Source organism: Saccopteryx bilineata, chromosome 2 (genome assembly GCF_036850765.1).
Source record: "Saccopteryx bilineata isolate mSacBil1 chromosome 2, mSacBil1_pri_phased_curated, whole genome shotgun sequence".
NCBI lineage: Eukaryota > Metazoa > Chordata > Mammalia > Chiroptera > Emballonuridae > Saccopteryx > Saccopteryx bilineata.
The window spans coordinates 282,363,224-282,386,359 of record NC_089491.1 but is presented as its reverse complement, the minus strand read 5'-3'; the positions used below and the strand labels follow the sequence as shown (position 1 = coordinate 282,386,359).

Sequence of the window (23,136 nt, the reverse complement as noted above, 5' to 3'; positions counted from 1 at the left end):
CTGCCAGTCCCAGTCCCTCCTTTGTGAACACTGCCTTGGCAACGTTCATCTCAGTAGGACGGAAACAGCCACATTGAGTGTCACCAGACTGTGACCTTCCTGTGGAGTGGAACTTTGTCTGTTCTCCAAGTATGCCCACTGTCTAGCACAGTGTCTGATCCTTAGAAGGTGTTCCATAGATGCTTATATATTGCATTAAGTTCTAAGAGCTTCTCATCAGACACATTGCTTTTATGATGTTTTGATTTTATTAATGGGTTTGATGAATTTCAGCTTCCGACCACTGTCAGATCTGGAGAGGCAACAGATTTCTATATTTGAAGACAATTAAGGAACACGAGGGCTCCCAGCATCCTGTAGAAAAGCATCTGTGAGTTATCAAGAGGGAGTATGGGTTCACCAGTCTCCTGAGCCGTGCTCCCAGGCACTCATGGACCCTCATTCTTACGCAGAGTGTCCTGATCACTCTCCTTAGTGAGGCTTTCCTCATCCTTCTTCCTGTTTGCCATCTCCGTAGGAACGAGGTCATTGGATGAGTTATAATTATAAAGAGGCTTTAATTCTTTGATGTACATACATTTAAATAATCTTCGGAAGCTTTGTTTAATGTTTGAGGAGATCAGTTTATGGGCTACTTCCTTAAGAAGTTTGCAGGTTGTTTCTGCCAAGTCCCTGATCACAGGGTCTTCAGAATCCCGAAGCACTCGCTTGACAGCTGTAACGGCAGAAGGGCTCTTAGTTTAAGACATCTCTCTCAGAGCCTGAGAAGCTCTAACTCTGAGCAACCCCATCTTATCTTCTCTGCCCCCCATTTTCATTACTTTTCCTAATAGCATCCAAGAAGCTTTATCCAAACATCATAAAAAGAAACATGGAAATATTCACTAAACATTTATTGAGTGTCTGTTATGTGCTGAGCATTCTTCTAGACAGCATAAACATATATTCATGAAGAGGGTCAGTACTGCTCATAATAAGGAAAGAAGTTGGACTCAGTCTAAATGTTCATCAATAGGGAACTACTTAAAAGTTGGGACTATCATAAAAAATGAAACAAAACACATGAATATAATGATCTAGATCCATAATTCTTGGCACGAAAGATTTTTATGATATATGAAAAGCAAAGATATAAAAGGTTATGATTGTCTTGAAAAATAACTATGTAAATAACATATTCTTTAAAGATGTCTGGGATTTTATACACACACACACACACACACAAACACACACACTATGCTAATATCATTATTTCCAGATCCTGGGCTTGTGGGAAATTCTTTCTATCTCTCTTAAAAAGAAATATTAGGAAAAGGACAGATTTAGAAAAAAATATAGGAAAGGAGCAGGAGGAGAAGAGAAAAAAGAAAAAGGTTTTGAGAGACAGAATTCAGCAGGCAGTCAATAAATAGGAATTGAGTACATGAGAGAATAAATAAGTGAATGAAAAGGGAGGAAGATAATTGTGTCAGTGCAGGTTCATCAGTTGTAACAAATGTACCGTCTTGTGCGGGGGCGGGGTGCTGATAACGAGGAGGCTGCACATGTGTGGCGGCAGGAGGTTTGTGGGAAATCTCCATACATTCCACTCAGTGTTGCTGGAAATCTAAAGCTGTTCTACCTTACCTGTTTGTAATTCTGACCCCAGTGGGGAAAGGGGGGCTGAGATCCAAACATCTTGATAGAATAAACAGTACCCTTCTTTTAAATCCCTCTGGTGCAGGTGTACATTGCTATCTCCTAAAACTGGAATTCTATGAGGGCCAGGACGTTATTTTGTTTGCCGCTGTATCTCCAGCAGCTAGAATACAGTTGGAAAAAAAATATCTGTTGGATGAATGAGTGAATCAGTTTTCAACTGTCTGTTGTTCCTGAGGGCTCTAGGATGGTAAGTCTCAGGAAGGGAGGGAGGGAGAGGAGAGAGGGAAGAGAAATAAAAAGGAAAAAAGGATGCCCCTTAACCCAGCTCTTTATTTAATTCCCCCATAACCACCACCCTTCTTCCGTCCCTGGCACTGTTACAGAACTCATGTAAATAGAATCACACATAATGGGTTTATTTAGACCTATGCAAGAAGTTTTCATTATACCATCAACACTCACCCTCAAGCATGACTTCAGTGTCATCTCTGTGCAGTAAATGGCTACCCAGTGTTGCCAAGTACCCTAGGTACAAAATAAAACCCCAAAATACGTTATGAAAATACATTTCCTGATTACCTAGTTCCTTTCATTGCTTTTTTCAAAGCAGAGCATCCCTGAATTATCCTTGGGTTCTCTTTTAGTGCTCTCACTTATTAATAAAACTCTTTATTGAAAAGATATATGCGTAGAAACACGCACATGTCCTTATTGCACAGGTCAATGAGTGACCACAGAGTGGACACTTCCAGCTACCACCTGGGTCACTAAACAGAACATGACCAGCACCCCAGACTTTCCTCATGCTCTTTCCCAGTCTGCTCCTCTGTCCTTCAGAATGCATTCTTTTGTGTCTGCCTCCTTTTACTCGATATTATCTGAGATTCCTCCGTGTGCCCGACTGGAGCAGTAGTTCATTGCTACAGGGCAGAGGGTGGCCATGAAGTGTTCTTGAAACATCGCCACGCTCCTGGGCGCGTATGTGTCCACATCCGCTCTGGCAGCTTTCACTCACGTCAGTTGGGGGGAGCAGGTGTGACACAGACCAGCCATTCTCAACCTTTTCATCTCTGGCACACACAAACCTAATTACTAAAATTATGTGGCACACCAAAATATATTTTTTGCCAATCTGACAAAAAAAAAATAGGTATAATTTTGATTCATTTACACCAGATGGCTATTGTGGTGTTGGCTGTTGTCATTTTTTTAATTTGACATTCTAAGGAAAAAGAGGTCAGTGCTCCTGACTACATAGTTATATATTGCATGTTTTAAAAATTCTTGTGGCACACGGGTTGAAAATCGCTGACATAGACCATATGGTATTCCAAGCCTCAAATATGTACTATTGGACCTTTTGCAGAAAGAGTTTGCTGATCCCTGCTATGTGAGATTTCATCCTATGAACTCAGCATTTTTTATCCATCTGCTAATGAGAGTCAATGTGTTGTTCTCAATTTGGGGCCATTATGAATAAGGTTATGGGCATTCTTGTATATGAATTTTGGTATGCATATGTATGCATTGATGTTTGAAAGATAACTGGGAGTGAGTTTACTGATGAATGGATATGCTTACATTCACCTTCAGTTGTTATTGCCAAACAGTGCAAAGTGGTTGTACCCACTTTTACTCCCCCCATTCGTGTATGAAAATTTCCGATGCTCCACACCCTCTCTACCACTTGTTATTGTTAGTCTTTTTCCTTTAGTCATTCCCATGGCCTTGGTGGTAGTATCACATTGTGATCTCTTAATTTGCTTTTTTTGGGTGATGATTCATAAGAGATTTTTATGTTTCTTTTGTGGATATTTCTTTTGTGAAATGCCTATGGATATTTCTTTTGTGAAATGCCTATTCAAATAAGTCTCGTTCTTGTTTTCATATATAGTTACCTGTCTTTATCTTATTTATTTGGAGGCATTTAAAACAAATTCTGGATAATCATCTTTTTTATTGTTACACACCCTTACAAATATCTTCTCCTACCCCGTGGCTAAAATTTTACATTTATATATTTTCTGATGAACGTAAGTCTTTAATTTTAACATAGTCCAGTTTATTGTCTTTTTATTTATGGTTAGTAAATTTTTGGGGTCCTGATAGGAAATCTTTGCCTGCCATAAGAATGTCATAAAGATTCATTCTTTTCTATTCACTTCTGGAAGTTTATGGTTTTCCCTTTCACACTTTTGGATTGTAACTCCAACTGGAATTGTATGGCATGCAGCCATAGGTTCAAGATGTTTTTCATGAACATGTGTAATTGACCCAGCACCATTACGAGAAAAAGTTCTCCTTTTCTTGCTGCTTTGCAAGGCCAGTGTGCATGTGTGGGTCTGTTGCTAGGTTTTCTATTCTGTTTCACACGTCTACCTATCTTTGCTTGAGTGAGTAGCAGACTCTCCACATTTTATGACTTTATAATTGATCTTCATATCTGGTGGGACTCGTAGCCCACATTTTTTCTTCAGAAGTATCTTGGTCTTTCCCTTTTCTGCACACATTTAGAATACACTTGCTAGGATCTGTGAAATTATCTGTTGGCATTTTTATTTACAGTGACATTGAACCTCTTGGTCAGTATTTCTCAATAGGTGTTCAGTGGTGATTCTTGATGGGACAATTTGTAACATTGTCACAATTATTACTGAATATTAAGCATACTCTTGCCCATTAAATGCACTAATGTACATTAAATACTGTACCAGCCTGGAGGCAAACTGTTAAGGGAGCTTGAGTGTGGATATAGACCATTGAGGTCAGTTTATCGAGGACTGGAGAAAAGCAAAAACCAGTGGTGACTGGATGGGAAGATGGGAGTCCCCCAATTAGGTAAGTACTGTGTTTCATTTGCAATAGTTGAGCCATTTATTCTTGAGTTGGCTGAAGTCTATCCTTTAACGATGTCTTCAAGAAGGACTCATTGCAGTGCTTTATCCTGAGTTCTTGTGATTTTGAAAATGTTTTCCTGTTATCTGTATAGTTGGATATAATTTTCCAGTCATGCTTTTATTTCACTTAGGATTTTGTAGGCATTCTACTATATTTTAGAGTTGAATACTGAAGTGGAGAAATCAAATGCCAGATTTATTTATTTTTTAACTTACAAGTGACTTTTTTTTTAAATTCTCAAAGACTTCTTGAACTCTGAAGTTCCATACTTTGTTAGTGAATGTCTTAAGGTTGCCTTTTGTATAAAATATTTCTTGAAAAATTACTTATTTCACTACATTTAACAAGTCTTTTTGCCTCATGTCTTTTATTCCTTTTTTCTGTTCTCATTATTTCTTTTCTTCATTTGTGTATATTTGCATCTCTCTCATCTGTCTTCCATATCTATCATTGCTCCTTACTTTTTCAAACTGTTGCTAGTTTTTATTTCATTTTGTTAACATTTTGCAATCCTGCACTCCTTGTCCCTTGCAGGTTCCTCAACAATATATTGTATATTTTCTGTTCTGGTAGTGGCAATGCAGTTTTCTATGTGATGGCTGTAAATTTCTTCATATATGTGGCCCCTATACTTGGAATGCGCCTTTTTCATGTGCTCCCACTATCCCATCATATATTGACTGTGTGTTTGTATTTATACTTTAGGTCTTTATTTCAAAAAGTTTTAGAGTCATGGAGATTATGATTTTCATCTGCTCTTTCAAAACATTGTATAAAATTTGTTTTTCTTTTTTCCTTCCTCTCCTTTACCCTTGGAAATTCCTCTGTAGAAAGATCATACCATTTCCTTTTTAAAAAATGACTTATGTTTAGATCTTGCAATAGTTATGTATGGAGGATGTTTTGTGGAAAGTATCTGGTAGAATTCAGAGTAGCAGGAATTCTTTCTGGTTTTAAATAAAGTCCTCATGACACAGGATTTTCTGTGTGTGTGTATGTACACACACGTATGTGTTCCTTTACTCTTCTCTGATCACAGACCATGAGCTTTAGTGCCGGTCACAATTCAGTCCATGTTTACTCTGACTGATGATCTCTTCTGTACAAGTATGATGAGACGGTACATTTCTCTATTCCTTGTTGTCCCTGCTGCTCCTTGGTGCCAAATAGGGTCGAGTGAAAATCTCATTACTAAGTTGAGGACCCACTTCCAGTCATTCTAAATAAAGGGTTATTAATTTTGATCTTTATGGTGAGAATCTAGTGGGGGAAAAAAAGCTGGTCAGATTTGTCTAAGATTGATACTTTAGTTGTCTTCTCTTAGAATCTTCCTGCCCTGCCCCTAAACCTATAATTTTTTTTTTTGACTTGACTGGGTTTGATAGCTCTTCCTCATCTGTTATAGTTGTGGTTACAGATGCCTAAGCTGGTGTTTGTATTTTGAGGTGTTATTCTTATTGCTTGGGTAGTGATTTTTAAGCAGCGAAGGGGAATAATGAGCAATGGTATGCAATCTTCTTACATTCTGAAATCATCCTTGTTGAATACATATTGTCTAACAATTTAATCACACAGCTATACTCACTGTGTGTTATAAAATAGAACTTTATTCTAATCACACATATTATTACCCTCTGTTCATCATAGGTATCACCAGGACAGGTGCTGTCCATCATAAAAAATATTTATAATTTTTTTTCAAGGAAGAAGTTCAGCTGTACCTTTTAAGACAAATTAGGAAATAAGAATTGAATTTTATTTACCTAATAAAATAATAGATGCTCTCCTCTGATACAGTCTTGAGCTCTTCAGGAATCCTAAGGTATCAGATATCAAATCTGTCATGTATTTCCCATGAGAAATAAACTGAGAATAAAAATGGGGAAAAACACTCAGTTGTTGAAAAAGCACATTTGCCCCTTTCAGAGAGGCTTCCAGAAAAAAGGAACTTGGTTGCTTATAGCAGATAAGGTCCAGATTAAAACCTGAGATTTCTATGTATGAATTTTATTCTTGTGCTTGCAGGTGTTATTCAGTTTACTGCGTGATTCCCAAACCCAACCTTTTGTTTCCAACCTTCAGTTTGCGTTCTGCCATCTGTCACTACAATGCATGCTGGTGTTTGGAGGACCAGCTGATTAGGCAGTGACCAGCTAATCCCAGTTCTTTTGGTGATCTGAAATGCTGTTCCTACCTCTGTACTCACCCAAAGCTCCATGTGGGTGGATTAGAGGGAGAAGGGATCAATGTTGAGGAAGAGGAAGTGTAAAATGTTAATTTTCTCTGGTCTCAAGCCCAGCTGTAACCACACATTTATTATTTTTTTCTCTGTATTCCTTCTTCGAGATTCACCCTTGTCTCTCCTTTACTTCCCACTGTTTTAGAGATCCTTTACTGTTCTTTCTATAATTTATGTAGGAAACACCAAAGGGCCACTTACAATATTGTTGCAGAGGCTGCGCACCACCAGCTCAAAATTGTAATACTGGTCCAAGAGCAGATGTGATACTGGCCAATTTAATTGGGTGATACAGATTTTCAGTGTATATTTACATGCCTGTGAAGTAGAAAACAGTCAGTGAAGGTCTCTTCATTCATGTTACATAGGACACTGTGTGTGTCTGCAAACCTAAGAAAAACAAGATGGCAGGACTTACTGTGACGACTTTCATCTCTGTGTCCTCCAGAAACAGCATTAGAGGCACCAGGGCTTTGAGCATGATGTCAGCCAGCATCCATCGGTACTGACTCATGTCACTCAGTAATTCACCAAAGTGTTGGATGGCCATACTCTGAATGTCTCCATCAGTCTGGAATTTGTGCACGGAAAAGCCTCATTTGAGGATGTTTCTAGGGTATCTTTTTATTTTTTTAAAACAGTGTGATGTATGCTTATATATTCATACATGTATATGTATATATACTACAGGAGTATATGTATTCTATATGTGTAGGTGTATATACATATATATGAATTATGTTATTTTTAGAAGAGCTTCACCTTGGATCTATCTATGTAGTCAGTTCTTGGCTTGATTTTAAATAAGATTTGCTTACCAAAATTCAGATTACGTTAAAAAATTCCCCTGTGAAGAGTAAACTTCTTAAATTTAGGGAGACAGTATTTAATAACGTCTTAAAAATAGAAATTGCAATGATCTGTTTAACTTGGAGATAATTTCTATAAAGATGCTTGGCGTAACAAGCATGCTATATTCGAGGCCTTTGTAGAGAGAGTGGCCTGTGAATATTCTCCGCATACTGACACAAAACCAGGTTTCCCAGGGCTTGCTTATGTCATATAGAAAGGTGATTGGGGTACAAAGATTCTAGAAGAGAAAAACTGTAAGTCAGAGGAAGAGGTCAATTTTTGAAAATATATCACAATCCAGTTTTCAAGAAATGTTTATGATTTATTTCATTTTTATCTCTTCCTTTCTCAGACATATTCCCAACAAAATACAAATGACTAGTGTGGTTTCATTATGTTCCTCCCCAGGGGTAATGAATGAAATGGTTATCAAAGTCTAATCCTAAAGCAGTAATTGTTAACCCTATGTCAGAGGGGCTGGATGATGACGTAAATGAACAAGGTGGTTGACATTTATGGAGAGCAGGGAGATTATGGAGATGGGGACAGAAGAGAGCCCTGGTCTCTCTTGAAGAGGGCTCCCAGCCCCTGCAGACTGTTGCCAAGTGGGTTTGTGGGGTCTGCTTTCCTAGATCTTCTGACATTTCATTCACAACTCAGATTGTTGTGAGCAATCTCCCAGTTTAAAAATATCAAACTGTTTTGTTTGAGAGCTAACCTTAACATACCTGCAAGTTGCATTCATCTGTGGGCTGATGGTGCCTTTCTATTCTCTTTAATTTTCCTTCCTTTTTTTTTTTTGGTTTGATAATTTATTTAGTTTATTTTTTTTCCCAATTGATTTTACTTTGAAAATAGTATTTTTTATATAGGTATTCTAACTACTTATTAGCTATGTGAACTTGGCTAAAATTCACTTTTCTTTGCCTCAGTTTTCTTATAGGTAGCCTGAATAATAATAACAGAATTGCTTAGAGAATTATATGTGATAATGCATGTAAATTCCTTAGAATTATACCTGGTATATAGTAAATGCTCAATAAATTTTAACCATTATTATTATTATTACAATTATCATTATGTCCTTATAAAAATAATTTTTGCCACTAAATTTCTTCTTTCTACAATTTAATAATATTGTGCTCTTCTTCAATGAAATCTGAATAATTAAGAACTTACAAATTTTGGCAAGATAATTCAGTATGAAATAATTCTCTTGTTCACAAAGAACTCATTACAAAAATCTTTAAAAATAGGTTCCCTATGGCATACCAGTGTTTTTGCTTATTAAAACAAATTACTGTCATTCAACTTGTCTGGAACACGTTTAGCATACAAAATGAGGATTTTAAAAGTGCACATTTTTTCTGACCAGGAGGTGGCGCAGTGGATAGAGCATCGGACTGGGATGTGAAGGACCCAGGTTGGAGACCCCCGAGGTCGCCAGCTTGAGCCGCGGCTCATCTGGTTTGAGCAAAGCTCACCAGCTTGGACCCAAGGTCGCTGGCTCGAGCAAGGGGTTACTCAGTCTGCTGAAGGCCCACGGTCAAGGCACATATGAGAAAGCAATCAATGAACAACTAAAGTACTACAACAAAAAACTGATGATTGATGCTTCTCATCTCTCTCCATTCCTGTCTGCCTGTCCCTATCTATCCCTGTCTCTGACTCTCTCTCTGTCTCTGTAAAAAAAATAAAAATGAAAATAAATAAATAAAGAAATAAAACACACAACTTTCTCATGAGATATTTTTTAATTGAAAGGTAAAAGATAATAACAAACTCATTGGGGCAGTACACATCATCTCCACTCCCCACAAGACACTTGCTGCACTCTTAGTTTTACAGGTAGGAGACTGACACACTGAGGGGCTGAATCATATAGAAAGGTAATTGGGGTACAAAGATTCTAGAAGAGAAAAACTGTAAGTCAGAGGAAGAGGTCAATTTTTGAAAATATATCACGATCCAGTTTTCAAGAAATGTTTATGATTTATTTCATTTTTATTTCTTCCTTTCCTTTCTCGGACATATTCCCAACAAAATACAAATGACTAGTGTGGTTTCATATGTTCCTCCCCAGGGGTAATGATGAAATGGTTATCAAAGTCTAATCCTAAAGCAGTAATCATTAACCCTATGTCAGAGGGGCTGGACGATGCTCAAGATATCGCAGCTAGTAAGAAGCAGAACAGGATTTGAACCCAGGAAATCCAACTCCAGGGTTAACCAACATATAACCACTAAGCTATAATTTCTCTTTTTCCAAGGACACTAGCTGTTCTTTGAGTCTCCTTTCTTATGGGTAGACTTTTCCAGATTCTCATAGTATGAAAATAAAGGACAGTATTAACCTGGCTATTACTGCCATTTCAAAAAGAAATGGTGGTTTTGCACAGAATGACTGTCTTCCGCTGCCTTGTTCTGGGATGCAGTGTCATTGCCTCAGCTGGGGCTTCAGCTGAGCTGTAAAACCTAATGCTCTCACACATCTAATGGTGTAACTCACGTGATTCATCAGAGGAAAGTAGCTGGAAATGATTCTGGTGCACAAGGTGGAGTAGATAATTTTGTCCAGTTTGTTTAAAAGTCTTCGAAAGGTTAGCATGGCCACAATTACAACAGTCCTTTCTTTGGAAAGGAAGGCATCCAGAATGGCTAATAATAAGCTGTCAACATTTTTTATCTACATAGAAAAGGAGAAAAGTGGTGGGGTTTTGGGATGAGAAGGAGACTTGAGCTAGCATTTGGCATGCATACCCCTGCGTCTGGGCAGCATACAGTGGTGTGCTGGAGCTGGCTCACAAGAGTTAATTGTAAAAAATTGTGTAAGCCGAGCATTAGGTAAAAGTCACTACTAAAATATTAGATTTCATAAATTTAGAAATAAATAAAAACAATAGAATACTCAAAACTTATCACTTCTCATTTATTGTGTTATGTTTTACTCTTATCTGCCCTTGAAATCATTTACGTGTATTTATATCTGTATGTGCTATGGTAGATCACTTCCTAACTCCATGTTTAATGATGTCCCTTTGATAGCTTGAAGTCAGCCATGGCAGGAATATTTACACTAGGGAAATTGGTCTTATTTCCATTGAACTGATTGTTAAATACTGTATTTAGCAACACGCCCCTGCCAGCATGCCCTCTAAACTAGGTGATGGTGACCTGTTTGGACATAAGAGCCACTGAGGTATGGACCCAGGTCATGGGAGTCAGTTGCAGATCAGAGACAAACAGAATTTAAGGCAAAGATAAGCATGAACAGTAGACACCAAAGGAGAAAAAGACAGGCTGAAAAGAAAAGTAAAAGAAATAAACACTCTTTGCCAAAATAATAGGCAGAGGCTGCTGGTGTCTGGCAGGAAGATTGAGTCTTGACCAATAGGTAGTATGTGAAACCTCAGTACAGTAATTCTCTTTTACTCTCCTAGGTAACCTTGACACAGAATCTCCCTTCAGGTGTTAATAACATTGGGAAGAGCACTAGACAAGGTGATGACTTTCTGTTTACTAAAAGAACATACATCAACAGGTATGATTTATTTATAGCAAATAGACCATGGCTCATTTCATTCTAAATGCAAAATGAGTGCCCTCTGACTGGCTTTAAATTTTCAGAGATCATGCTTAATAAATAAACAAGGATTTGTTATTAGATTAAATCAATAATGATTTGTAGAACAGCGAGACTCTCAGCACTGAGCAGAGTACTTTGAAATTTATGAGGGAATTAGAAAACATACCGTAGGTACACCTAGGTTCAATCTTTTTGGAAGGTAAGATACAGTCACATGACTCAGCGGGAATCAATATAAGACAGTGGTTCTCAAGTTTAACCTTGTATCAGAACCACCTGGAGGACTTTTGAAAGCGCAGATGGGTGGGCTCCACTCCCAGGATTTCTGATGCCATAGGCCTGGACCAGGGCCTGGCAGACCTCATTTCTTATAAGGCTCAGGAGATGCTGATGCTGCTGGTACAGAATTATAGGTGGAGCAGCACTGATGTAAAATGTGGAAGCAAAGTGCTTGTAGCTGGTGTGTATCTCAGGGAAAAGGCCACTGGAGATCAGAATGGTCAGTCGGATTTGACTTGAAGTGGTCATTGAAAAAGGAGAAACGGAACATGAAGGAAAAGCTCAGAGATGGTAATTACATAGTTTGCATGCACTGTGTGTATGTTGGAGGGGAAATTAGCTTACGTGTGTGGTTAAGAGTATAAGAAGGTATTCATGTAGGGCAATGCTGATAAATTCTGAGTGCAATGGAATGACTTCCTGGAAAAATATAACTTAGGTGATAAAGCCACTGACTCAACACATTCCTTCCAGTCAACCCAGATTCCTCATTGATATCATAAGGGTACTGAGCAATATCACATCTCAGATGGTGACTTGGATGGTGGCCGGCAGACGCAAAACACACACACGCACACCTTGTTTATAACTGGTGCCATGCCGGCGATTTTCTGCAGGCTCAGTTTGCTGACTTCAGGATTGGTGTCATTGACCCACTTCCGGAAGAGAGCCAAGAACTCATTTGGGAATGGGTCCTTGAAGAATTTACTCAGAAGCTGAAAGAAAACAGCCAGTGCGTTGCTGAGCAGAGTCAAGGCCAGTGTTCAATTTCTGCTTCAGGCATAAACATCAAAACATTGTCAGTGAAACTGGAACACAAGTCACACAAAAACTCCAGACACATTTACATGTTCCCACATGTACTTCTTCTGTGCTCATATCACCACCCGCACATGGGAAGGTCACATTTTCCTTTCATAATTAGTAACTAATTTGTGGGGTGGTAATTCGGTACCATGTGAGTATTGTGTTCTCCAACAATCTTTCACTTAATGGTTTTAAAATTATTAATGATTTTTTTCTTCATTTATTTATTACATTGGGACTTGCAAAATGGTGATTTTTTTTTTACTTCTAGCATTCTTTCTACATTTACTAGCTGATCTCTCTCTCTCTCCCTCTCTCCCTCTCTCTCTCTGTTTTTCCAATATTGAGTATTACCTAGTATTTATGCATTAATTTTTTTTAACATTATAATTATTTGTTATTATCATTTCTTTTGATGCTCAAATTTGGCCACTGGAGCCCCTACAAGTTAACTCTTATGTCCTTTTGACATGGCCCATCTACCTTTGAGCCCTTCTTTGTGGAAAAATTGTATGTCCCAGGCTCATCTTATTTTTCCTTGCCCCTTGAAATCATTCATTTGTTTCTTTTTAAAGAGATGAGGCTCCTTTTTGTGAGTAATGGTGTTGAGATACCTTGCTAAGTGGGTATCAGAGTGTACTCATTGTTGGCATATCATGTCTTCTGAGCCTTCACTTGAGCTAGGAAATACTTTATTTTTAGACATAAGTTCATTTTGACAATCTTTTTATATTTAATTCAAATATAACAATATAATGTAACAGTTTATGTTAACTTTATAGTTTTATGTTTGCCTCATCTTTTCTTTCCCGGGAAACCTTGCTGCCAAATAGCACCAATGTGTTTACTTATCTGCTTTCTGCTTTATAATGCCTGGCATAGTTTTAAAATCATGCTCTCACATACACTATCAATAAACCTCCTGAGTAAAAGTGAATATTTTAAAAAAGATTTTTGTCCTTAAAATATATCTATCTCACTAAGGATATATAGTCAAAGCACTATGTTCCTAAGTTACTTGCTATCCTTTACAAATTTGTGTGTGAGAGGGGAGAGAGAATTACATAATGTGTTGAGAAAAACATGAAGGTCATAATAGATAAGTGGGCAAAGGAGACATCAGAATATTAAAAAAATGGAACTTTAATGGCCAAGGCAAAAACACATGATTCAGGAAAATAAAAGTAATGATTTAGCAGAGGTAACAATATTATCCTTATTTTTCATACATTAGGATCATGTCGCTAGAAAAACCAAGAGGGTCAACTAAAATACTACTAGCATTACTGTCATATAAGAAGAACATAGGAAAGTAGCTGAACTCAAGATAATAGTTTAATTTTCCTGAACTTTAGCAACAATGAGCTTGAAAATCTAAATAAAAATGATGCATTTACAGTAAAAATTTAAGATACTATAAACTCCTTAGTTCCAAAATTGATATGTGCAATTTATATGAAAGTGAGAAAATATAGAAAAGTGAAAATATAAAAATATCAGATATTCCTGAGAAGCTCATAGCATTAATGCAATTACAATAATCATTTCAGTGAAAGTTTTTTTCTTTAAACTTGGCAAACTTATTTTAAAATTTAAGTAGAAGAACAAATATATAGGAAGGACAAAAGAAATTTTGAAAAGGAGAGTTGTGGAGAAGTTGCTTTGCTAAATATTAAAATTTACTTGCAAACAGCCATAATTCAACAGTGTAAGGCTTCCACAAGAATGAAAAATAAGTGGAACCTAACAGAGTAGCCTGAGACAGAACCTAATAATATGTGTGTATCTATCTGAAATTAATAATAAAATTAGTAAAGGTAGTATCACCAGTGAGTAGTGAATTTAATGCTTATTAACTAAATGATGGCTGCTTAGGTAGTGAATTATTTAGCAAAAACTAAAGTTAGAGCCAAAACTATTTCCTCAATTTGCTTTAGTCTGGCATTACAGCTGTTACCTACTTCCTTTAGTGAACTCAATTACCCCTTGATATATGTTAACAAGCATGCAGAGATATATGAACTGGTATTGCAAAAATAATTAGAGTGCTTGTACACAACCACACCTTCTAGGAAGTGACAAAAGCCAGCTCCTGGAGCGGGCTGAGGGTTCAACCGTCCCATAACTCAGGTCTACCTCCACCTTTCTCCCTCAACCTCAAATAATCACTGTCTTAACTCATGGTATGATAATTCTGTAGGGATGGAGATAGAAGGTCAGCGTGTTGGGTAAGTTTGGGTTAGGAAAGGGACTTAGAACTCAGTTGTTCAGTGTCCTAGTAAAACTCACCTCAGTGAGGAAAATCACTGTCACCACATTGTCCTCTGACTTTTTAAGACCTTGCACTGAGATCACGTAGAGATACTGCAGAGTTTCTGGAAACTGTGGAAATTTATTATCCATGAGGATTCTGGAAAGGACAGGAGGCACCAAGTTAGCAGAGACGATAACACTTTCTGTCTCAGCAAATGCTAATCATAGTAAAGAGGGAGTTTTTCTTTTTATCTTTTCTACCATCCAGATGACAAGAAAGATAGTCTCTAGTATTTCCTAATCCATAGTAGACAGAAGCCTCAGTATAAACTCTACAAAGACCATGGGGAAGTAGATATACATAGGTCACCATTCTGTCTGCTGTCCAGTGCCATGGAACAGAATACCCTAGGTAACCACAGCCTCCCATCAGGTCCAGACCAGAGGGAGAGAAAATAAGTATCTTGTCAAATCCAGATGGCCACACTGGTCACCTTTGTGGTCATAGACCAAGTCTTTCCTTTAAATGATAAAAGGAAGAGAGTCTGGTGCTATTCTGGGTTGCCTTGGAGAAGAGGTGGCGATCCCCGATTCACTGAGCCATTCTCCTTTACACACCTGGGCACTGGCCCCAGCTGATCTGGCATACTGGCCTGGATCAGATCAGGAGTGGCAGGGCTGGCAACGATAACGTGAGACAGGTGCCATTTGAAGACTCCAGGTTGGTCCTCTAAATCAGTGGTCCCCAATCCCCAGGCCGCGGACTGGTACAGGTCCATGGGCCATTTGGTACCGGTCCGCAGAAAAAAATAAATAACTTACATTATTTCCATTTTATTTATATTTAAGTCTGAACGATGTTTTATTTTTAAAAAAATGACCAGATTCCCTCTGTTACATCCGTCTAAGACTTACTCTTGACGCTTGTCTCGGTCACGTGATACATTTATCCGTCCCACCCTAAAGGCCAGTCCGTGAAAATATTTTCTGACATTAAACTGGTCCATGGCCCAAAAAAGGTTGGGGACCACTGGTCTAAATGAGTCCCTCTGGAGCTTGAACGTGCGTACAGATCACCAGGGGAATCTTGCTAAAATGCAGACTCTAGTTCTGTCAGTCTGGTGTGGGCCACAAGACTTTGTATTTTTAACTCCCAGGTGTTACTGTGGCCAGTGGTCTGTGGACCACACTTTGAGTATGAAGATTCAAAATTACTAAGGATAGAGTGGCTCTTAACTGGAGGCCCTTTGCAGGGTGCAGACACATTACACTTTCACAAAACAATATATATTCCTGCAATCTGCGTGCATATAAGGTGCCATTTTAAAAGCACCAGGAGCCCAGAGACCAATGGGAATGAACCTTCTGGGTCTGCCACAATTTCCATGGCCTGTCTTGTCAAGACCATATATCCAGGTTCTTGACCAGCAGATCTGATCCCTGTGATCACAAGCTTGCTATTTACTAACAGGTTGCCTAGAGAAAGAAAAATCTTTGTAGGACAAGAAAACCAAAATGTCTCTTCCATTGTTCTTTCCCAAATTTGTCTCCTTGAGCACTGGCTTTTATCAAACCTCTGTCAAGAGGGAGCACAGCAGTCGCTGTCTATTGCCTACTGAGCAGGAGACACGAGCAACAGAGGAAAGAGAACTCAGATTCTGCTTTAGTTGTCTGTGTCAGAAAGGGAAAGCTGTCATCTGGAGAGAGGGAAATCAGATACAAGGACAAGGAAAGGAAAATTTATCCCAAAGTGCAAGCCCCTCCACGTAAGTGGAGAAGTGGGAATCACATGACAATTGACATCATAAGGAGAGATTTGGAAGTTGGAGTGGATACTGATTGTGTTCCCACGTGGCCTCCCCAAAGAAAGATGGAGAGGGTGGGACCGAGCCCCAGGGCCCGGCACAGAGAGAGCCCAGCCTTACTTGGCAATGAGGCAGATCCTTTGGTGATGGTCAAACAGCTTCTGGGAGTCCTGGTTCCAGAAATGCATTCTCTTTAGAGCAGTATCTACCTGCTGCAGTCCGGAGCAGTTTAGCAGAACTCTCAGGGCATCCTGGGCGTAGCTAAGGCCCCAGGGGAGAGCTGAGTCATCACCTGACTATGGCCTTCACAGAACCAAGTACATGGGGTCCACCTTTTTATGCCATCCTGAGAAGGATGCTGGGTTGGGGAAAGGAGAGATTTAAAAGGAAGGAGACTGCTAAGGGATCTTCCTCTCTCTTGATTAACGGGACACGGGATGTGGGCCTCAGCTGAAATTGTAGCATGTACAGCCTAGGATTGATTCCAGAGCAGCTTCTTAACAGCTTAGTAGCAAAAGATGTTAAATGATGTAACCACTTGCTCAAGCTGTCTGTTGATGTTTTTCCTTGGATGCTTTAAATAAAGAGCACATATTCTCACTTACTTGGGTATGCTTGGAAGACAGAAAGTGGATTAAATATCTGAGGAGGACTGACTGTGTTGTCCTGTTCTGCGTGGCCTAGAAGTCCATGCTAGATGAGTGCAAAGAGCAGACAGCTGGGTCCAGATTTTCCCAGGCAGCAGCAGGGCTGACTGTCTTCTCTGGGGCAGAGGGAGGTGCTGCCTCTCACCCAATATAGACCGACTAAGCACTTGCTCTCACAAGCCCCAGACCACAGAGCCTTGGGGCCCTGGGGCCCATCAGAGAGCTCAGGGCTGAGCCTGACTGTGTCTGTGTCTGGCGTGGGTCTCATGCTGCTGCCTGCGCTCCCCCCAACCCCGCCTTCCAGTAGCCACCTGTCAGTCAAGGAGAAGCCGTGTCCCGTGGAAGTGGTGTGTTACACACTGCACCCACACTCATTGAAGGTCCCAGCCAACTTCTAGGTACTCAGGGCAGGGACTTTGCTGAAGGCATTCCACCCTTCAGAGGAAGGAAAACTCGAATAAACCAGTGCACCGCGCTTGGGACTGTGAAGACTCTGCGTGACCCTGAGGGAGTCGAACAGGGACGGCAGGAAGCTACCCCTCATTCAGTCTGAACGAACCCCTGCCAGCTTACAACAGGCACTTCTCCATCACCAGCTGCATGCTGCTGCTGTAGGAGGCATGGAACATGAGGGCCATCAGGAGCTGCGGGAAGAACTGGCTCACTGCTTTCTTGTAGGAATCCATGGGCAGCAACGTGCACAGGACCTGGCACGCCTGCGGGGGAAGGAGAGTCAAGAATGTCACCATCTCTTTCTGGAGCCAGTCAAGGGGGTAGGGGGGCTCTGCCACCCACCCCCACTTCTGTGAAGGAAGCCTGAAGCAGGCGTGTGTATTCCTTCACCTGATAGTGGCTGCTTTGAGCCAGGAATGGGCCAAGCATTCCATGGCAGCGAGCTCCCAGAGCACTAGGGGCAGCACTCCCTGCCCCTCTGTCTCCCCCATCCCCACTGCCAAACTGGCAGGAAGCAAGCTGGTCCCTAGGGGGACATCAATCCTGAGGCCCCTGTCTGTGGCCCTGAAGACTAGTCCTACCTATAACCAGGTCCTGCCTGCGCTCAAACCATCCAGGGCAGTAGGATATTCACGGAGGCGGGCCAGCTCACTAACACAGCTTTTGCCACCCTGACTGGTCACACCAGAGAAGCACATCTCACAGCCTCATGTTAGTGGAGCACTGTCCATTTTTTTCTCTATCTCTGTAAGACTTGAATTTACTCCCAGGAATGGTGGTTTTAGTCTTTAGGTATGTGATGATGGACACAAATGACATTAGGCCTTCAGTGCCTATAAAAGTGTGTACGATTAGCTGGGGACTGCTGTCTCCTACACTGTCACCCTTGCTCAATTCCATCCCGACTGTTTGTCCTTGCATTCGCTGACATACCAGATGAGCTCCCATCACTGCAGGGCTTTTGCCCTTTTCCTTGTCTAGAACCCTGTCGCCCAGATACCTGTAAGGATCACTCCCTCACCTCATTCAGGTCTTTGATTAGATGTCACCTCCGCAGAGAGGCCTTCCTGGACCAACTCACCTGAACCCTCCCTATCACTTTCTTTCTGCCACAACACTTTGCCTCTCTTCTAAGCTTTCTATCATCTCACAAATGACAGTTTTTGGTTCGTCTGTGTGCCTCACCAGCACATAAGCGTCATGAACAGGGAGTAATAAACATGTGTTGGATGCATGAAGGAGAGCCAGACTGTTAAAGGAAGCATGCGGAGCGCAAGGGCAGGCAGGAAGTTTCCCGACCAGGAAGACAACATCACTTGTGTCATTTACCGCCACGGGCATCATGTTGGTATCATCGAAGGAGAAGCGCCTTCTGTCCGTGCTGTTCTCCCCAGGCTTTCCTTTCAGTATCAACAGGATTGTCTCCAGCACGTGGGGGGCCACTCTGGACTCGGAACCGGCTGCATCATACATCAGTTTCAAAGTGCTGCAAACACAACCCACCGAACGATGAGAATCGTGCGTTCCTCGTGTCCTACTTAACCGTGGGACAGGAATCAGAACCGTCTTGGTTTTACATTTTTCCATAGCAAAAGAGACACTGTAGAAAAATCTGGAACAAGCTAATCCCATTTTCAAGTGATCCTGTTGAGTCCTTTGTCTTTGAAAACAAAGGAAACTTTGCAGTAATAAAAAGTCTGCATAGCCTGCAGGTTGGTTTCCCATTTAGATGTCTGTTCAGCTCAATGTCATGAACCGCTCAGCTTTCTGCTTCCCAACCCCCATATTCTGTCACCCCCCCCCCCACTTTGTGATCTGGTTTGTCCAGGGATCATAGAATATTTAGAAACTGGTATGGAAATACTAATTAACATGTAAATAAATACACTGGTTGAAAAAAAAACCAGGTAAAAACTAAATTAAAAACTCATTATATAAATTAAAAGATTAGAAAATTAAATGTAAAGTTAAAAAATTGAGCCTGACCAGGCGGTGGTGCAGTGGATAGAGCGTTGGACTGGGATGCCGAGGACCCAGGTTTGAGACCCTAAGGTCGCCAGCTTGAGGGCTCATCTGGTTTGAGCAAAGCTCACCAGCTTGGACCCAAGGTCACTGGCTCGAGCAAGGGGTTACTGGGTCTACTGAAGGCCCGCGGTCAAAGCACATATGAGAAAGCAGTCAATGAACAGCTAAGATGTCGCAACGCGCAACGAAAAATTAATGATTGGTGCTTCTCATCTCTCCGTTCCTGTCTGTCCCTGTCTATCTCTCTCTTTATCTCTGTAAAAAAAAGAAAAAAAAAGTTAAAATATTGAAATGAATGGCTCAGAGGAGTGAGTCATTTTGCCAAATGTCCCACATTTAGTTAGTGACATGGGTGTGACCAGAAGAACCCTGGCTTCTCAACCTCCTGGCCCATGGCTTCTTTCCCTACATACCTGGCCCCTCTTCAAGATGATTCTTACTATTGCTCGTCTTATAAAACTGCCACGTACCTCTGTGCTTGGTGTGCTCCTGCTGTCTCGTCAGTTCACCCTGGGTTCTGAACCCTGTTGCTCAGCCTCTTTGCATTTGGGTTCCTAAATGAGGGCCTGGTCTCCCGGCACATGGCCAGACCCCGTTCCCTAGAACCCATTTCTCAACTGCCCCTGCCTCTTAGAACCATGCTTAACACCGCACGGACACGAAATCTCCCAGCCCACGCCATTCCCTTACCTCCTGGTCGTACCGGTGACTGATCAGGTCTTCCTTCTGTTTTTCTGATGTAGCTTACCTCCTAAGCCTCACCATTTCTGTCTTACTTACTGTTTGCACAAGACCTGCTGGGGAGTATTTTAATTAAGGTCACTCGACTCTAATCATCTTGCTTTCTGTACCTCTTCGATGCATGTTGTTTGAGCTGGATTCACTGGACTGTGACCTTCCACCCACGTGGGCATGTTTCCTCTCCTCAGCAAAATGCTGGAAGGTTGGTAATATTTACATATGGTGGGTGCTTAGTTCTTGAATGAAGAACACTGAGACTTAGGAAGATGTTTAGTTTTCAGGGATTTTTCTCAATTTTCTTACTGAGTTTTAAGCTTCCTAAATAAATGCAGTCCTACTGTTGGAAAGAGAAAGTCAGTCATAGAATTGGTTGAGCATTTTGCTGATCTCGATGCCCTTTCACAGACATTAACTCATTGAACCCGTGTGGCAGCTTTATACGTGAGAAGAACTTCATTTCACAGAAGAAGAAACTGAGGATCAAGGAGTTGATGAAACTTGCATAGCTGGGACAGAATTCAGATTCCTTTGTTTCCAAAGCCTGGATCCATGCCATAATACCACTTCCTGCCTTTTACACCATTAATGCTAGAGAAGTAATACCTTCCTTTCCATTGTACAAACTATAGAAGTAGAGTGATGTCACTCACTGATCTCTTCTAATGTGCCTTCAGACCTGACATGCCCAGGTCTGTCTGACTCTGGACACTGAACAAACCCTTGTGGAAGGGTGCGGGGGCCTTACTTGTCTGCTGGGTAGTCCATAAGCTGATAGATGACCTTCTTTGGTGAAGTACATGTCAACAACGTGATGATCCGCAACATAGAATGCTTCATAATGTGAGTCGAGTTCCCACTCAGTTCCTTGTAAATAGCATCCAGAATCTTAGACACCTGGCAAAAGAATTCACAGGTCAACAGGGGTTTCCTGCTCCATAGTCCCCTGCTAACCCAAGGCCTTTTGTGGACTTAAGAATTCAGCCCTTCTCAGAATAACCAAGGCAGCAATGAACACAAAAATAAACAGTGGAGAGCTTATTTATACGTGTGATCACTCAATGCAAAATGTTTATTTGTATGGGGAATAAACCTTCCTGTGCATTTGATGAAAAATACCCATTTTTAGAAAAGGTTTATTTTGGGAATGTAGATGACTTTATTATGTAAGACATCTAAGGTAAATATAGAAAACATGTAATTCAAAAAATTTTTTAATTTTTTAATTCTTTTAAAATTTTATTTATTTATTTATTTATTTATTTTCCTGAAGTTGGAAACGAGGAGGCAGTCAGACTCCCGCATGCGCGTGACCGGGATCTACCCGGCATGCCCACCAGGGGGCAATGCTCTGCTCATCTGGGGCATTGCTCTGTTCGACCAGAGCCATTCTAGCGCCTGAGGCAGAGGCCATGGAGCCATCCTCAGTGCCCGGGCCATCTCTGCTCCCATGGAGCCTCGGCTGTGGGAGGGGAAGAGAGAGACAGAGAGGAAGGAGAGGGGGAGGGGTGAAGAAGCAGATGGGCACTTCTCCTGTGTGCCTTGGCTGGGAATCGAACCCGGGGCTCCTGCACGCCAGGCCGACGCTCTACCACTGAGCCAACCGGCCAGGGCTAATTCAATCTTTTAAAAAGAAAGTCAGAATAATGGAACAGAATCACAATGCAGCTATATACTTTTTTTTTTTTTACAATTGGAGACTTGAATCTACATACTGAACAGGTGAACTGTGTGTTGGAGGCCCAGAATAGTACACACTGAGTCATAATCTTGAAATTTCTATTTATGGGCTTCATTTTAGTTTTATTTTTACCCCTTTTTATTCAATCCTGAATAATAGGAGTACTAGCTAGACCTGGGAATCTGTCTCAAATCAATGCTTATATAGTCAACATCAGATTTAATGCACCCAGATCACCTTACTTTTTAATTTAAAAATACTCCTTAGAAATTGTAAGCTGAAAAGTTGAAGTACATTAATAATTCGTTGTAATTGCCTCATATACAATTCAATTATCTGTGCACAATCCTTTATTCCAAATGAAAGAAAAAAAGTGAAATGTTAAGTAGCACATTCTTCCCACCACGTATGTGTCACAGTGAACATGAAACGGGAGACGGTAAACCATTATTCTCTGTAAACTGTGGTGTGTAGGAGTTCCATGGGAAATCAGAATGAGGAGAAGATAAGCACTTGGGTGAAAGTGATAACACAGAAGGCAAGAGAAGGATGGGGAACCCATGAATCCTTTTCCGTCTTTTCATTCTCATCAATAAGCTGAAGACGGTGAATGTTAATGGAAAGTGTGAATGACAAGAAGTGAAATAAAAGCAATCGAGTTGTGTGTAGTATTGCCACTCCTCCAGTAAGAATGAAAAACCTGCATGTAAGAGGTATGCATTGCAGTATTTTGTTGAGTTAAATGCTCTTCTATTGACATCTGCAATTGGCATTGCAGAATATGACTATGGACGGTAAAATTCACACTAGTAATTTAAAATTTTAGTTGTTTTTTTACTTAGAAAGACTACATAGAAAAAAAATCACCATGATAAATTGGGGGAGGGAGAGAGAGACTGTGGAGGAAGGAAGAGAACTTCATGTCTTTGTACAGTTAATGGTACTTTTTCCTTACATTTTGAACAAGATGCCCCACATTTAGTTCTGCACTGGTCCCGCAGAGCAGGTGGCCAGCCCTACAGCAAGCTGTGGGGCCTTGAAAACGTTGCTTAATGGTTATGAGGATGATTTCAATTATAGCTGTACTATTTTATTGTTGTTAATGTGTTTCTTTTAAAAATCTAAAGCAAATATGGCAACGTATGTATGGTATAAGTCAGGGGTCCCCAAACTTTTTACACAGGGGGCCAGTTCACTGTCCCTCAGACCGTTGGAGGGCGGGACTATAAAAA

At 40.6% G+C, this 23,136-nt stretch overlaps 1 protein-coding gene across 1 annotated transcript in view; it reads right to left on the bottom strand.

The window, feature by feature from the left end:
* Nucleotides 1–428: 428 nt before the first annotated feature.
* The window catches only part of MROH9 (maestro heat like repeat family member 9), a 60,104-nt gene continuing 37,396 nt past the window's right edge, over nt 429–23,136 (bottom strand). The window contains exons 10-21 of the mRNA XM_066254487.1: nt 20,972–21,120; nt 18,790–18,946; nt 17,584–17,723; nt 16,481–16,621; nt 14,592–14,712; nt 12,074–12,211; nt 10,140–10,316; nt 7,197–7,349; nt 6,980–7,096; nt 6,303–6,405; nt 2,104–2,166; nt 429–715 (exon numbers count right to left, since the gene is read on the bottom strand). Coding sequence (XP_066110584.1) covers nt 429–715; nt 2,104–2,166; nt 6,303–6,405; nt 6,980–7,096; nt 7,197–7,349; nt 10,140–10,316; nt 12,074–12,211; nt 14,592–14,712; nt 16,481–16,621; nt 17,584–17,723; nt 18,790–18,946; nt 20,972–21,120 — 1,746 coding nt within the window. The remainder of the gene's footprint in view (nt 716–2,103; nt 2,167–6,302; nt 6,406–6,979; nt 7,097–7,196; nt 7,350–10,139; nt 10,317–12,073; nt 12,212–14,591; nt 14,713–16,480; nt 16,622–17,583; nt 17,724–18,789; nt 18,947–20,971; nt 21,121–23,136) is intronic.